At 35.1% G+C, this 15,199-nt stretch overlaps 1 protein-coding gene across 1 annotated transcript in view; it reads right to left on the reverse strand.

Annotated features, from left to right (window-relative positions):
- Positions 1 to 1,831: 1,831 nt before the first annotated feature.
- Positions 1,832 to 15,199, reverse strand: part of ESR1 (estrogen receptor 1) — a 196,660-nt gene continuing 183,292 nt past the window's right edge. Inside the window, exons 7-8 of the mRNA XM_075203583.1 lie at positions 10,564 to 10,747; positions 1,832 to 6,137 (exon numbers count right to left, since the gene is read on the reverse strand). Of these exons, the coding sequence (XP_075059684.1) occupies positions 5,909 to 6,137; positions 10,564 to 10,747 (413 nt within the window). The 3' untranslated portion in view covers positions 1,832 to 5,908. The remainder of the gene's footprint in view (positions 6,138 to 10,563; positions 10,748 to 15,199) is intronic.

Raw genomic sequence — 15,199 nt, forward strand, 5'->3', positions numbered from 1 at the left:
TATTTGTATTTTGTACAGGGGTGGGGAGGTCAAAGGACTAAAAAAACACTCCAAGGACTAAAAAAAGCGCCCCTGGCTGGGGGGCTTCAGATCAGTGCCTCTCCCTCAAGTTCATACTGTTACTAACCAGAAAAAGGCACCCTTTTCATCAAGAATAAAAGCATGTTTCCTACCTAGTTAATAACAATATATAAACAAAGAGAGCTGTTCACCTCTTTCTGGCTAGAATCAACAAAGGTGGAGCATCAACTTCTGAATCTGATCAGCTATACGCTGAATTGCTATCTTCCACTCCAAAACTTCTTTATGATCAACAAAAAGATAATCTCTCAAAATGCAAGAAAAAAAAACCAACTAGATTATTACATAAAATTTGCTTTTACATATTGTTATGTCCTATTTACATGCGTTTTTTTAAAAAAACACAATATGTGTATTTTGCGTGCCTTAATTTGAAAACGAAATACCATAACAGGCTTAATGCTGAACCACACTTACGACTTCACCTTTCTAATGTAATTTCAGATTTCAAATCCCTCTGCACATCTAAGCAGGACCAAAAATCTCACTACTTTTAAGTTTATAAAATACACTTATTTACATTTAGACTGTTTTGACTCTGGCATGGCCCTTTGCTTTAACAGTTTTACAGTTATATATTGTGTGCTGATGGTTTTTTGTTTTTTTGTTATTTCACTCACCCGATATCATGCCTCACGTGCAATTTCAAGTTTAGTAGAATTAATGCCAGCCCTCCTGTTTTGGAATTGTACCCTGGATGTTCTTTCCTCCCAGCTTTTGAGCCAACTTGCAATCCATTTTGTTGGATTTTGAACCCTTGTTTTGTGGTTAAGTCTACTCGTTTTCTCTTGGAGGATTTCTGACTTTGGGAGCACCCAACTGTTGTCTGAATATTGGAGGATCCTGTTGTAGACAACACGGGCTGCCAGCTGGAACTGCAGAATATTTAAGTGCCCTGCTCACTGTTGAGTACTGGTTTACAATGCAGGACTGCCAACTGAAACTGCAGAATATTAAGTGCCCACCCGGTTTATAATGCTTGTTAGCGACTTCTTTTTGTGGTCTTGCAATTAAAAATCTAAAGCTAACATTAGCTTCTTGCAAAGTAATCTTTAAAAGTCAAGGAATTAATTATTCTCATTGTAAACTCTCTTGTTAATAGCCTTGACGTTAAGTATTTACTGTCTTGTAAAGTGCTGCAAAACATTTGGGGGTATCCAGGAAAAAAGGAATCTATAGGAAGTTCCCAATGTAAAAAAAGGTTGGGAACCACTGGTCTAGGCTATTGGCCACCTGTGGGGGCTCAGGCATAAGGCCATTCAAGAAGGTTGATGTAAGTCTCACAGACTTAAGGTGTCACAGATTGTTTGTGATATACATGGAGCCAGGTCCTTATTTTATAATTCATACATAAAATAATAATAAGCGCAGTCTCTGCTCCACCTTAATCACGCACACAATCTGCCATACATGCCCTAGATCCATCCAACTCCACCACCAATTTGGCAGAAACCATACACATTCACAGTAGGTCACAGCCCCTTGGGGTCAAAACATCAGGACTGTTCTGCCAAACACTGGACTAATGGTATGTATGTTCATAACACACATCAGAACAGTTGTTGTAAATTGAACATGCACTAACAAATCTCACAATTGAAAAATATGAACCAAAGATGTGTTGTTGCTGGAAAACCCAGCTTAATCGATTGAAGTGAGTTAGCTCTAACCATGATTTTAATTCCACAAACAAATTATGAATTTAAAAACATGTTGAAATTTATTTTGCATGTTATTGAAATCTATTTTATTAGATAAAAGCAGGAACAGTCAAACATAGATTATCATCTTAGCATTGACCTACATCTCCCAGCTTTACTTATAAACTGGACATTTAGGTTATCCACTGTTAAAAATCCACAGATTGCCTAAACTTGAGTCAAACACATTTATCTGCCATTAGTATTTAGAATTAATACACATGATCAGTGGAGCGTCTCACTTTTATGTTCATTTTAATTTGCATATTTAAGCAACAGCTTATTAAACATAATGAAATGAAAGGCGCAATTAATTGCACATGCAGTTTTCAGTTAATACATAACATTTTGGCATCTAGAACTGCTCTGACATTTTATCAGAAATACATTCAACTGTCCAATGTAATATAAAATATAGCTTTTTCACCATCTCTGCTACAGAAGGTGCTTTTCTTCAATTGTACAATCAAATTGTGGTAATTGCATAAAAAAAAAAATAAAGCACATCATATCTTATATTTCACAAAGCAACATGGACAAAATACAGAATATAAAAAAATGCACATTTTGTGTGGGGTCAATTAACAGTACTGACTTTTTGTAGCTACAGCTATCAATAGCAAATTGTTTTCCTATATTGTAGGCTTTATAGCAAAGATACAAAAATGATGTGTCAGCCAAAAGGGAAACATGTTTTTTTTTTTACATTTAAAATGTGACTGTCATCTGCATACATTGGAAATAGCCATTTTGTGGGCTGATGTACCTCAGTGATGTCACTGGTTCCTAGCAAATTGAAAGGGATTTTCATATATATAAGTTCAGCCTGCAAAATGGATGCCTCCATTGTAAGATGATTTTTAAATGGTGTTGTAATAGTGTAAGGCACTACCCAAATTATTTTATGTTGTGATAGTGTTGCAGGTAGCAATAATAAATTGCTCCAAATGTATTTATTAAATAAGGGGGGGGGTCGAAGTTTTTAATAGTTGTGTAGTCGTATAGTATTAAAATGTAGCCAATTTTTAAATTGTGCGTTTATTGATAGATTTATAAAACATAGGCACATGAGCACTGATACAAATATATTTATAGTTGCATTTTATATATCTACTATATATGTATGACTATATTGGGCCTAATGTCAAAAAGAGCTATTTCAAAATGGCACCATCTCTACAGACCCTCAGTTTAGCCAGCCTTTCCTAAATGCCTTTTTGTGTTGTAAGAAATGGAAAGAGGCATTGCTAAACCTGCAGATTAAATATTGGGACATGCAGCCACTCTACAATGAATTGACTCATTATTTCTAATTATACTTTGCTTGCTATCTTGCATTTCCAATGTTGTGGAATACACTGCTGTGCAAGGGATCTCCACCCTACAGTGCCAATGGAAGCCAGTGCACAGAAGCCAAAAATTAACCTACATACCTTTCTTCGTTTTTCTAATAAAAATGAAAAATAGAATAAATGTGCCATCTCAGTTAAAATAATTATTTTTGGTCCTTTTGTATAAAATAGTGCATATTGGGGATTTCAAACCCAACATTTTTTACCTCTGATTATACATTCAACAATAGTGCAACTTTGCATTAATTAATAAGGTAGTTCAGAGACACAATATAACGGTGTGAACATATTTGACTATTATTCGCAAGAGTTTAGAGGGAGACCTAGTGCTATTTATTATTGAAATAAATGTTGTGTATAGCTGGACCATGTTAAGTAACCGACACAGAAATTTACTGCACCTGCTCAATGTAAATAAGCAGCATTTGGCTTAATGTGAATATTATCGCTAGTTTGTAATAGTGCAAAGGATATACTGTTGATAAGTTAAGTGTCCACTTTTTATGTTTGGTTCTTACAATTGTTTTTATGTTTTGTATAGAGCAGGTGTAGGTGGGTCACAGGTAGCCAGCATCAGACAGAGCATGCCAGGATCAACAGCAGCTGGAGAGTCACAGACTGCATATAGCATACCATAAATAAATAACAATTTTATTAATTACCATTGGCAAAACATTCTGGGGCTATTCATTACAATATGTTTATTGAAAAGTGTATTATAAGCATAGATGTAAGCGTTATGTGATTGGCTCACATCCAGTCATGTGATATCCTCTTTGACCAGGTATGCACCACCGATGAGTCTTCTGGCCAAATACATTAGGTAATGCAACTCCTTAAGGGGGTAGTCATCCTACTTATAGGAGAAGGCAGTATGTGACTTTTAAACCTAACATGTGCTTTGTCCAATAAGCTTCTCTCTGACAACATTGAACAGAGCTTTTGTGGTCAGAATTCTTGAGGTTGTCATAATTGAGGAACTGTCTTTGCAGAGGCTGGCCCAGGTTGCTGCACCTACAGTTCTATTAGTTGGTGTAGGGGTTATAGGGTTACAAACGAAATTTTTCCTGGAGTTCCTCTACGATACAGCTGTTGGAGACCTTAATTTCAATAAAACTGGCAGCAACTAGGACAATTCTCTTTCTCTCCATGTGTTTCAGTGAACATTGCCAGGAAAACTTTAACAAGGTTGAGCAAAGAAAATTATAAGCGCTGTATAATAAAAAAGATTAAAAGCAGTCTAATAATAATAATAATAAAAATATGAATGGATTGCTTGGATCAATTAGACATTAACCTGGTCTTAAAAAAGATTTAAACTAAGAATAAGCTGTTTGGGTTATAGTAAATGTAAAATAATTAGTAGTAGATGGCAGCATTAGAATTAAAAATATTAATGATTTGCTTTGATGAGTTACAAATGGCAAAATTAATATTTTGGAAATGTTCACCTGAGTAACATCATACAGTATTTTGACATTACTAATAGTTTGGAGAATAAATTGGTAAATCTACATTTTATGCACTGAAATGTGACCCAGCTACACATTTTGGAGCTTACTTAGTAACATGGTCCAGTGTGTTCAAATGTTCTGTAACTCAAAGCATCCAACTACACTCAAACTGTCATTTTTTGGGGTTGACGAAATAAACCCCTTTATATGTGAATATTATTTTTCAGTGTTAAATCAATAAAGTGTCATATAATATATTGTGTTGAGCAGACATATGTTATGAATTGTGAGTTGTGGTGAACACAGCCCAGAGAAATTCATAACTAATTTACCTTTTTGACCAAAAAAATGTTCCTTACAGTCAAGATCAAGGCCAACTAATTGGTAAGGTGGGTCGGTCACAGTTAAGGCCACCAATGTCTTGTTTGATAGTTAAAATAATTATATATAGTGTTGTATAAAAACAGTAAGCAGCGGTGCTGATGATAGAGAACAATAAATGACAACAATTACTTTTAATGAAATCTATAAATGGTGGTGGGGTTGAGGCCTGGGTGGCCAACATTATTCTGCTGCCTATGGACAAGTCTAATGACTTCTAGCTCTTGAGGGCTACAAAATAACTAAAAAGAACATTGTACCTAATATTTTAGACCCCATGTATATTCTTATCGATATATTTGTCAAGACAAGTTAGAAACTTGTTGATTAAAGGTACAGAAGCCACCAAAAGACATATTTAATGTATTGTTGGATAGAGGAAACTATTTACAATAGTACATGGAAATGCTACTAGCAATATCTACAGTAACACTGAGAAATAGGTGTGTTGAGATAACTGTAGATAAGGTGGCCTAGAAAATGATATATTGTAATGCACTGTGTTAAATTGATTAAGCCTTGCATGTGTGAACCTATGGTATACATTGATGTGTGTTAGTCACTGTACATGCTATATTCACACTATCTTGACTAGAAATGAAAATCTGTATAAAAGTTGTGCCTTTAACAACACAGTGCTACGTGTAATAGCGTACATAAAAGATCGCATAAAGCATTATTGTGGATTGATGACAGTTGTTAACCCAACAGTTCCTCTTCTATTGTGAACTATAGCAAGCAGACTATGAAACCCTGCACTAGAAATCATTAGTAGTAGACGTGTGCCGGAGTGTGTTTACATATTCAGCATTATTCAGCTAATGTGATGCTCTCACTACAGATAGGTAGTATACTGCTGGGAATTTCATGGCCACTAAAGGCCAATTAATTAAAAAAAAAAAAATAAACAAAAAAACATTAATGTAAAAAGAAAATGCTTTCATACTGCACTCTGCAAACTCGCCTCCTCTCTATTTACATAAAAAGACTGCACACATGGTGAAGTTGTGGATGCAGCAGTTAACGGGCTCTGGCTGTCTTCCTCTTGGGCTACAAAGTTTTCTTTGGGTGTATGCATCCGGTGCGCATCCAGCATTTCCAACAACAAGTCATACAGTGGCACAACGTTTTTGCACTTCATACTGTACAGATGTTCCATTCCTTTATTGCTGTAAATATAAATGTAATTGCATGTTTTAGATACTAGAGAAGGCTACATCTTAAACAGAGTTGTCAATAGTAAAGCAAATACTGAATACTGTTTCAGAATTATGTCAGACCAGGTTACTTGGCCTTTCACTCCCAAAGATTAAACTGCATTAGCACTTAAGGGGCATAATATTTTCAGTTTGCCACAAAGTGAAAAGAGCAATCAGAAACGGCAAAGTCTATGGGCCTGATTCATTAAGGATCTTAAATTAAGAGGTATCTTATTTCAGTCTCCTGGACAAAACCATGTTACAATGCAAGGGGTGCAAACTAGTTTTCTGTTTTGCACATAAGTTAAATACTGACTGTTTTTTCATGTAGCACACAAATATCAACTTTAAATTTGTGTGCTACATGAAAAAACAGTCAGTATTTAACTTATGTGCAAAACATAAAACTAGTTTGCACCCCTTGCATTGTAACATGGTTTTGTCCAGGAGACTGAAATAAGATACCTCTTCATTTAAGATCCTTAATGAATCAGGCCCTATGTCTGTGGCTTCTAATTGGTCCTCCCACTGACCCTTCTATCCTCTGTATTGTCACATGGAACCAATTTTCATCTGGGGCTTTGAGAGGAGCCACGGAGTCACAGAAAAATGGCTGCACTGAGCAACTATCAGGGCTATGGGGAGGAGAAGAACCGGGTTATGGTATTGGTGGTAATGCAGCCTTAATACAAGCAAAGACTTAATATTCCTCATGAGAATACCTGTATTTTACCCAGGGCCGGATTAAGGGAATGGAGGCCCCTGGGCTAAGGGGCCCTCCATTCCCCGCGAGGCCCCCAATGTGAGCTGTCCGCCGCCCCCCACCCCCCGCGAGGACCCCCCCAAGCACTTACCTGTCAGTGCAGTCCTCCGTCCCGGCGCGCTGTAAGCTCCTTACTGAGGAGATCTCGCGAGAGTTCATGAACTCTCGCAAGATCTCCTCAGTAAGCAGACTACAGCGCGCCGGGACGGAGGACTGCACTGACAGTACTCAGCAGCATCGATCGGGCCGGGGGCGCCCCCGCCCCCGACCGATCAATAATGCTGCTGAGGAGTTTGAAGGGCCCCCTGGATGCCCGAGGCCCCTGGGCTATAGCCCAGTTAGACCTCGGGTTAATCCGGCCCTGATTTTACCCAATCAAGCACTGAGAGGATCTGAAGCTGATTAATGTCTTACATCTAACAAGAGAGGGTACATTTATTTTAGTATGGTTGTATGCAAAACTGACCCTGACATTCCACATTATCTTCCCCACAAATACTGATCAGGCCTGGAACTAGTAAACTTCTGAGATTCGATAGGAGCGGACCCCTTTAGCTTACTATGTAAGCTACATAAGTACATAAGTTTTGATTTTATGACTTACATATTACAATTACAACGCAACTACAATTTTAAATTTCTGCTAAGCCAGCTGTTGGAAAACACATTGTTCTTCAAATATATTAATATAAATTATAATTTACTACAGTTTAATCCAATATGAAATTGCATACAATAATATCACATTTCAGTTTACACAATAATACAACATTTTAAATTATACTCCTGTTTTATCAGCTCCTAGTAGTTTTTTGTGTTATCCCATTTCTACTTTATAACAGGATTTTATGTTCTATAGGACAGGATGGGGGGCAGTGTGAATGTCCTTGATAGATGTCTTACAATTTTAGAATTCTGGGAACTTTTATGAATATATTTGTCAATGTTACAAACAATTCTCTTAAGTTGGTCTGCTTCTCTATTAACTAGCATCTCTTTTAGTGTCTTGACACAGGCATATTTAACAGCACCCGTGACAATGTGGAAACAAGTACAAGTAAGTACTTTATTCATACTGCTCATCCTTTAAGGATGGAGGTCGAGATTAATTGAATGATTTGTATTTTTTCATGCATGACTCCATCCTCAGCCTGATATAAAAAAAGATCACAAAACATTCTGTACTTCCTTGTATATGTATAACACTTAGTAAATATTATGGTCTTATCAATTATACCATCTTGAGTGCTTTGGAAGTCTGTTAGAACCATGGTGTTTCAGAGTGGACTTTTCCATTTAAGCAAAAGATTTATAACACTAGGTAGAGCCAAGTAATAGTGCATGATACTTAGAATTCTTTGCCAAACACGTCTTTTTATTGACTTAACAAAACTCTAACTCTGAGAGATTAAGATGTGTTAAAAGAGCTTTATTAAAATGTACTGGGAGTAAGTGGTAAAAAGTTAAAATTATGTTCTTTGTGCCGTATTTTAAAAATGTAGCTACATAACTTGATAAACAGTCTATCTAAGCCAACTCTTGGAGAGAAATATAGTCTCTAGGATAAACTCTGTGCTGCTGATCAAGAGACCAGCCTCCCCCATTCCCCAAAAAAGTGCACCTGCTTGTCTGCCTAACACATAGAAGGTGCATGCCCACTACCGAGTCCTTGAAACTGCTCAATCAATAAACGACAATGCAGGTTGGTGAAAATGTGAATGGGCGAATAAGTGAAATGTCGCTTCAAACGATACCACTGTGGCAAACAATGCCACTGATTAAGCATACCTTAGCGAAACGCGCGTCGATGTTTCTGCTCTCTGCACCTTATCCTATAACATATTGAGGCTGCTAATATTTCACATAGATATTTGCTCCGTTAAACCTATAGTTAATTTGCAGTCTCTGTCAGGCAGTCAGCAAATCACCTCCCATAAATATATACATCTAGATACTCATATAGGAGATAGCCTTAGGGCACAGCTACTATCCCAGTGTGATCACCCGATAATAGAAGGCATATAATTATATGGGATGGGACAGTTAGCAGCATTGTGTTTGAGTATACTTAGAGTAAGTGATAGAAACTGACAGCCTTTATTACCTTATATAACTTGGAGTGTTGGAGCTTATTATCCTTGAGATTCCATTAAAGCATTAGCCCTTTGAATCATATAAGGACTCTATAGGTGCAGTTAGCAGTTTTAACTCACTTTTCATTGAGCACTTTTACAGTTCGCACTATATTTTGCTAATTTTATATTATATTTTATTATATTTAATAAAGGTTAAGTTTTAATCCCAGGATGCTCTTCCTGCTAAATAAACATTATATTTGGAGATTGAAAGTGCACCTACCATAACCAACTTCTTGTTCTTTTCTTATTGTTAATTCAGATAAGTTTTAGGTTACACCCCCATCCATACAGACTTTAATGAATATACAATAACAGTATTTAATTTACAAATAGTATATTCTGATAGTGGGGTAATCAATTGCTGCGACAGTTCTCTTCTCTTTCGTATTGGTTAAAGTGTGTACTGAAATAGTTGTGCAAAATACATCCTAGTAAAATTAAAGGCAAAACCATATGGCACTACTTGGGGAAGGGATTTTAAAAAAATGCAAACACATTTAAAGTTGAGTTAGATGGATTTGCTCTTAACCCTAAATATTAAGTCAAAATTTCTGGTGAGTAATTAGACATTAAGGTGCTCATTTATAATTGGACAATACACATTTCCACACTGCCCATAAACACAAAAAAATGCATATGTATACATCTGTATGCAGACTTTTGCATATCATTTGTGTCTCCTTATGATTGGAGAGCAGAATGTGTGGGGTCCAGTGTATGCAGAGAATGATAAGGGTGTGTTCAAGTAAATGAAACACAGTCAGATATGTCTTTTACAAGTGTGATCTCTTGTGGGTGCTGGAGGTTGGGGCAACGATACACATACTATCAGCTGCACTAGCTCGCTGCTTCTGATTGGCAGATTGCATTTTGACCCCTCAAACTGATAGAACTTAATTTATTAGTATTGCGCCTATATTTTAAGATGTTGTGGCAGTCTATGTGCACTACTTTATTGATATTTCCATTTCTACTACTGCAGGAAAGACATTTCCCCCTTAATTCATAAGGGAAAAAGCACAAAGCTGTTTGAATTTAATTTAATTTGTATTTGTGTTTATATTTGAGTACATTTTATATACAACATGCACCTTAATCATTTATTAATAGCACTGTCAAGACAATTCAAGACAATATTCTGTTTTGTGTAAATAACGCTTCATTATGTTATAATGAAGGGTAAAACAGGGTAATCCGATTTACTACAAACACTGACATCATGTATCCCTACGTTTTTTTCTACAACATCTCTAAGCTATCATTGAGCATAAGTATGCACACTTATTACGCCTCACACATGCCTGGGTAAATGATACTGATTTTGAGCTCTATGCATCTTGAGATACATCCAACATATGAATATAAATACTCTTATTTATATGCATCTTTTCACTACGCATGTACTGAGTACATACACATTTACCTCTAAACGAGCCCCCAATTTTTGGAAAGTATCTCCTTTTCAGTACATATAATAATTGAATAGTGTCCTTACCTCATATGCCTGATATGTGAAAGAATCAGAAGCAATTGAGCCAATCGTCTTTGCTGCTGCTGAAGGGAAAGTCCAGTTTTAGCCATAAAATGCACCAATGAGTCTATTATTTTGTCCAAAATCAAATGAATATGGTCAGTGTCTTCTAGAGATTCTAAGGTACTAGACAAAAAAGTATATACACCTGAAAAAGGAAAAAGACAAGTGTAAACATTATGTTGCTGACAGGCAAAAAGTATATACGTCATAATGTGCCCTTAGTGTAAACTATAAGGATATTAACAGACACTGGACTATATTGTGATTTAAAGGAATACGGTTTGAGGCTTGTGTACAGGGATTAAGTCCAAGTGACTGCTGATATTCTTATATTCTTCTATACGACAATAGAATACCTGTATATTTCTATACAAAATAACTTTATAGTGGTGAATTCTGTCATCACATTTCTCTGATTATAAATTTATTTTACCCATTGTTCTCTTCATTATACATCTTGCGATGTTTTGCATTCAATGACTATTGTTCATTCCTACATGAAACTCACGAATCATTCAATATGTGAATTGTTTTTTTTCTTAAATACAAGGGGCCTGATTCATTAAGGAACGTAAATTAAGAAGTTTTTTTTATTTAAGTCTCCTGGACAAAACCATGTTACAATGCAAGGGGTGAAAATTAGTTAAATACTGACTTTTTTTTCATGTAGCACACAAATACTTAATGGCTTATTTGTACACTGAAATGTAAAGTTGACATCTGTGTGCTACATGAAAAAACAGTCAGTATTTAACTAATTTTCACCCCTTGCATTGTAACATGGTTTTGTCCAGGACTCTTAAAGAAGAAACTTCTTAATTTAAGTTCCTTAATGGATCAGGCCCAAGATGACAATCTTACACAATCACAAAAGGTGTTTAATTGTTTTACTTTGAAAAAATACATCTAAAAACAAAGAACATATAATCATTTTTTTTACACATATCACTTTACTTTTCAACCACAATTTTTAAAATAACTTTATTTTCCCAACACTACAACCAATATACTTATAACCCCAAGTCAAACACAATTGTACTGTAGGTAACGTATTTTTCATTGTCTAAACTATTTGGACAGTAGACGTCACCTCAGAGTTCTGGGACTTGTATAAAGACACTTAGCCTGCGGCTTTATGCTTTTATCCGGCATTGGAGTACCTTGGTGATTTCTAATATCCTGCAGTGCTGACATCAAATCCCACATGTTTTACAGATATTTTGTATAGATGTTAAGGTTGCTGTTTAGTAATGATAAAGTGAAAAAGATTCTGTGTTATCACATCAAAGTTCTATATACTAGAGATTAGCAACACTGGTGTCAAATACTGACACAATTTAGGCACTGTTCTCTTTCTACAAGACTTAATTACATTCTTTCAACTTTTGAACTAAAACAAAATAAACTTATTGGCTAAGGGCCTGAGTCATTAGGGAAAGTAAGGCAAAAAAAGGAGCAAATGTTCTCCGGGACAAGTCCTGTTAGAATGCAAGGGTTGCAAATTAGTTTATTATTTTGCACCTAAGTTAAATACTGGCTGTTTTTTCATGTAGCACACAAATACTAGATAGCTTTATTTTTACACTGAAATTTAAAGTTGATCTACCCCAACTATAAATCTGTCCCCATATTTTAAATTTACCACCCCCTCCAAAGTAACATGGTTTTGCCCAGGTGCAAAGTTACTCCTTTTTTATGCTTTTCTCTCCTTTAAGACTCGGCCCAATAGAACCCATAGTTAGTACCACATCTTTTGTCATTTTGTGTTTACAGCATCTTCTTTGCTTTGTATTATTATTGACGAGAAATGGAATAGAACATTTTTTTGTCTTAATAATCCATATAAACCCATTCAGTGAAAATACATCCTTATAACATGTTAATGCAACAAGCTTAGAAACTATTATTACTCTTCACAACTGTAAATGGTATATATGATGTTTGCTAGAGCTAACAGTGACAACATATCCATGTTCTTCATGCTGGGAAACTACAGCACGCAAGGTAAAATTGCCTTTCCTGCAGTAAACATCTCAAACAATAAACCATAGCAAGTAAATTACGGTTGCTATGACATTTTCAGTGTCCTTGTGTCGGGATTTACCATTTCATATAAAGTTGCTGGGCTTAATTACAGAGTTTTTGAAAGCTTTATGGGTTAAAATTTTAGGGTTTTATGATGTCTACAATTCAATGGTAGTCTGAAATTAGACTTTTTTTGCCATGATCTTTAAATATATTATTGAAATGTTTAAATTTCTGGGCTGATGGACCTATAGTGAACAAATTATTTAAGTAGGATACTGCTAGCCAATATATCTAAAATATGCTTCATAATTAATATGACAAAAAGCACAGAGTGTGCTGGATGGCAGTGATGTTGTATTTTTTTGTTATGTGATTATGGCTAATATAGATCAACAGTGAGGCTTCTGGGGGTTGCTCCCTAAAACATGGGTTACCATCTATTAGATTACTTATTCATCATGTCTTAATATTATTATTTTTATTTTTGTTTCCAATGCTGTGTTCATTATTTTAACACTAGGGGGTAAATGTATCAAGCTGAGAGTTTTCCGGCGGGTTTGAAAAGTGGAGATGTTGCCTATAGCAACCAATCAGATTTGAGCTATCATTTTGTAGAATGTACTAAATAAAAAATAGCTAGAATCTGATTGTTTTTTCAAACCCGCCAGAAAACTCTCAGCTTGAAACATAGGGGCCTGATTCATTAAGGAAGGAAAGTAAAAAAAAATGAGTAAGTTTTCTCCTGGACAAATCCATGTTACAATACAAGGGATGCATATTAGTTTATTATTTTGCACATAAATACTGGCTGTGTTTTTTATGTAACACACAAATACTTGATAGCTTTTTCTTTACACTGAAATTTAAAGTTGATCTTGGACATGCCCTACCCCAACTATAAATCTGTCCCCACTTTTTAAATTTACCTCCCCCTCCAATGCAACATGGTTTTGCCAAGGTGAAAAGTTGCTCATTTTTTAAGTCTTTCCTTTCCTTAATGAATCAGGCCCTAAATGTTTACTTTGGAAGTATTGGTAAATTAATTTAAAAGACGTACAACATTAACTTAATAAATTCAGAAATAATTAAAGTCCAAAAAAATAAAGGTTAAGAAGCCTTGTATTACATTATATTAAATAAAATAGGCCTACATATCAAAGTCAAAAGGTATATTATGGAAGGAAATACAATGAAATATGGATTCAAAAAGGGATTGTCTCTTCAAAGATCTCTTCAAATATGATGCAATTATAGAAGCACCTGTTAGATGACAAACAGCTGATTTAGTAGCTTACAAAAAGGTGATAAGTTTTAATGAACAGGTTGCTTTTATTTACTCTAAAACACCCTAAAAACATTTTAGTGCATTAGAGAAAAATACTTATGATAAGTGTTCTCATGCAATAGAATTATTTGAATGAGTCTGATTGTTATTAAAAAGAACAAAAATCAATGGCTTAAACCATTGAAACCATTGCAGAAAGTACATTACACTGTATAACTGTTGTGTCTATTCTTTAGCTGTTTAATGGCAACAGCTACAGAATAGACACATTTCCACAAACCATTATGCACAATTGTAATTATATTAATAAAGTAATGTAACATTTGTCATGTGTTTCCTGTCTAATTAGTTTATTCAAAACACAATTTTGCCAAGAAACCAGGCAAAAAAAATATAACTTACTCATCTTAAAAAAGAAAAACCGGTTCAGGGGTGTCCGAATGCATAACCGGATAGACAAACAGAAGGATTTTATATATAAGATAAAGAAAAAAAAAAGAAAAAAAAATAAAGAGACTATCTTAACTTAATGGAGGATTTTTCTCTTCCTCTGAATAATAATCTATTTCACTAATATTTCTAAAATCTTTAAACACTATATAGCCTTTTAATATTTTGTATAGAATAGTATAGCATTATGTAATCATTAGGACTATTTAAATTTATTAAAAATAATAAACTTTTTTTTTTAATAACAATAAAAATCTAAATTATTTTATCTTAGACAATAATTAAATATATTGTGCCTCTGATATTAGAACTTTCTTTCTGGGCACAGCTGGCAGAGGATAAGGCAATAGGACCTGGGTACCAAGGGAAACAGAGAATGGGTAAAGATAATTTTTTTAGCAGGGCTTGGAATACAGTGTGTGTATGTATGGATTTACTTGTCTATGACACACTGACAAGGGGCTAGATGTCCTAAGGGGCAGTTTGATGAAACCATGGGTTTTCCAGCATTTTTTCAAGCATCTTTAAAATGAATGGATTTACTAAAGGCTGTGTAAACCGCTTAAAACCACAGTTTAACAAAACGTCACTTTGCAAATCGCCATTCCAATTTTTACCTTGACAAAAATGCAAAGCATCAGTTTTACTGAACAACGGTTTGGCAAACTGCTGAAAAACCGCCAGCAAGACAGCTAGAACAAAAGAGGTGGTGTAAGAGGTGAGAATACTCAAGCAGCGCCCTGTTTGAGATACAAATAAATGATGATGATGATGATGATGATCTTGCCATTCATAACATAAGATGAGGCACCATTCACTTATCTAGTATTGAGG

This window comes from Mixophyes fleayi, chromosome 3, assembly GCF_038048845.1.
Source record: "Mixophyes fleayi isolate aMixFle1 chromosome 3, aMixFle1.hap1, whole genome shotgun sequence".
In the NCBI taxonomy this organism is placed as follows: domain Eukaryota; kingdom Metazoa; phylum Chordata; class Amphibia; order Anura; family Limnodynastidae; genus Mixophyes; species Mixophyes fleayi.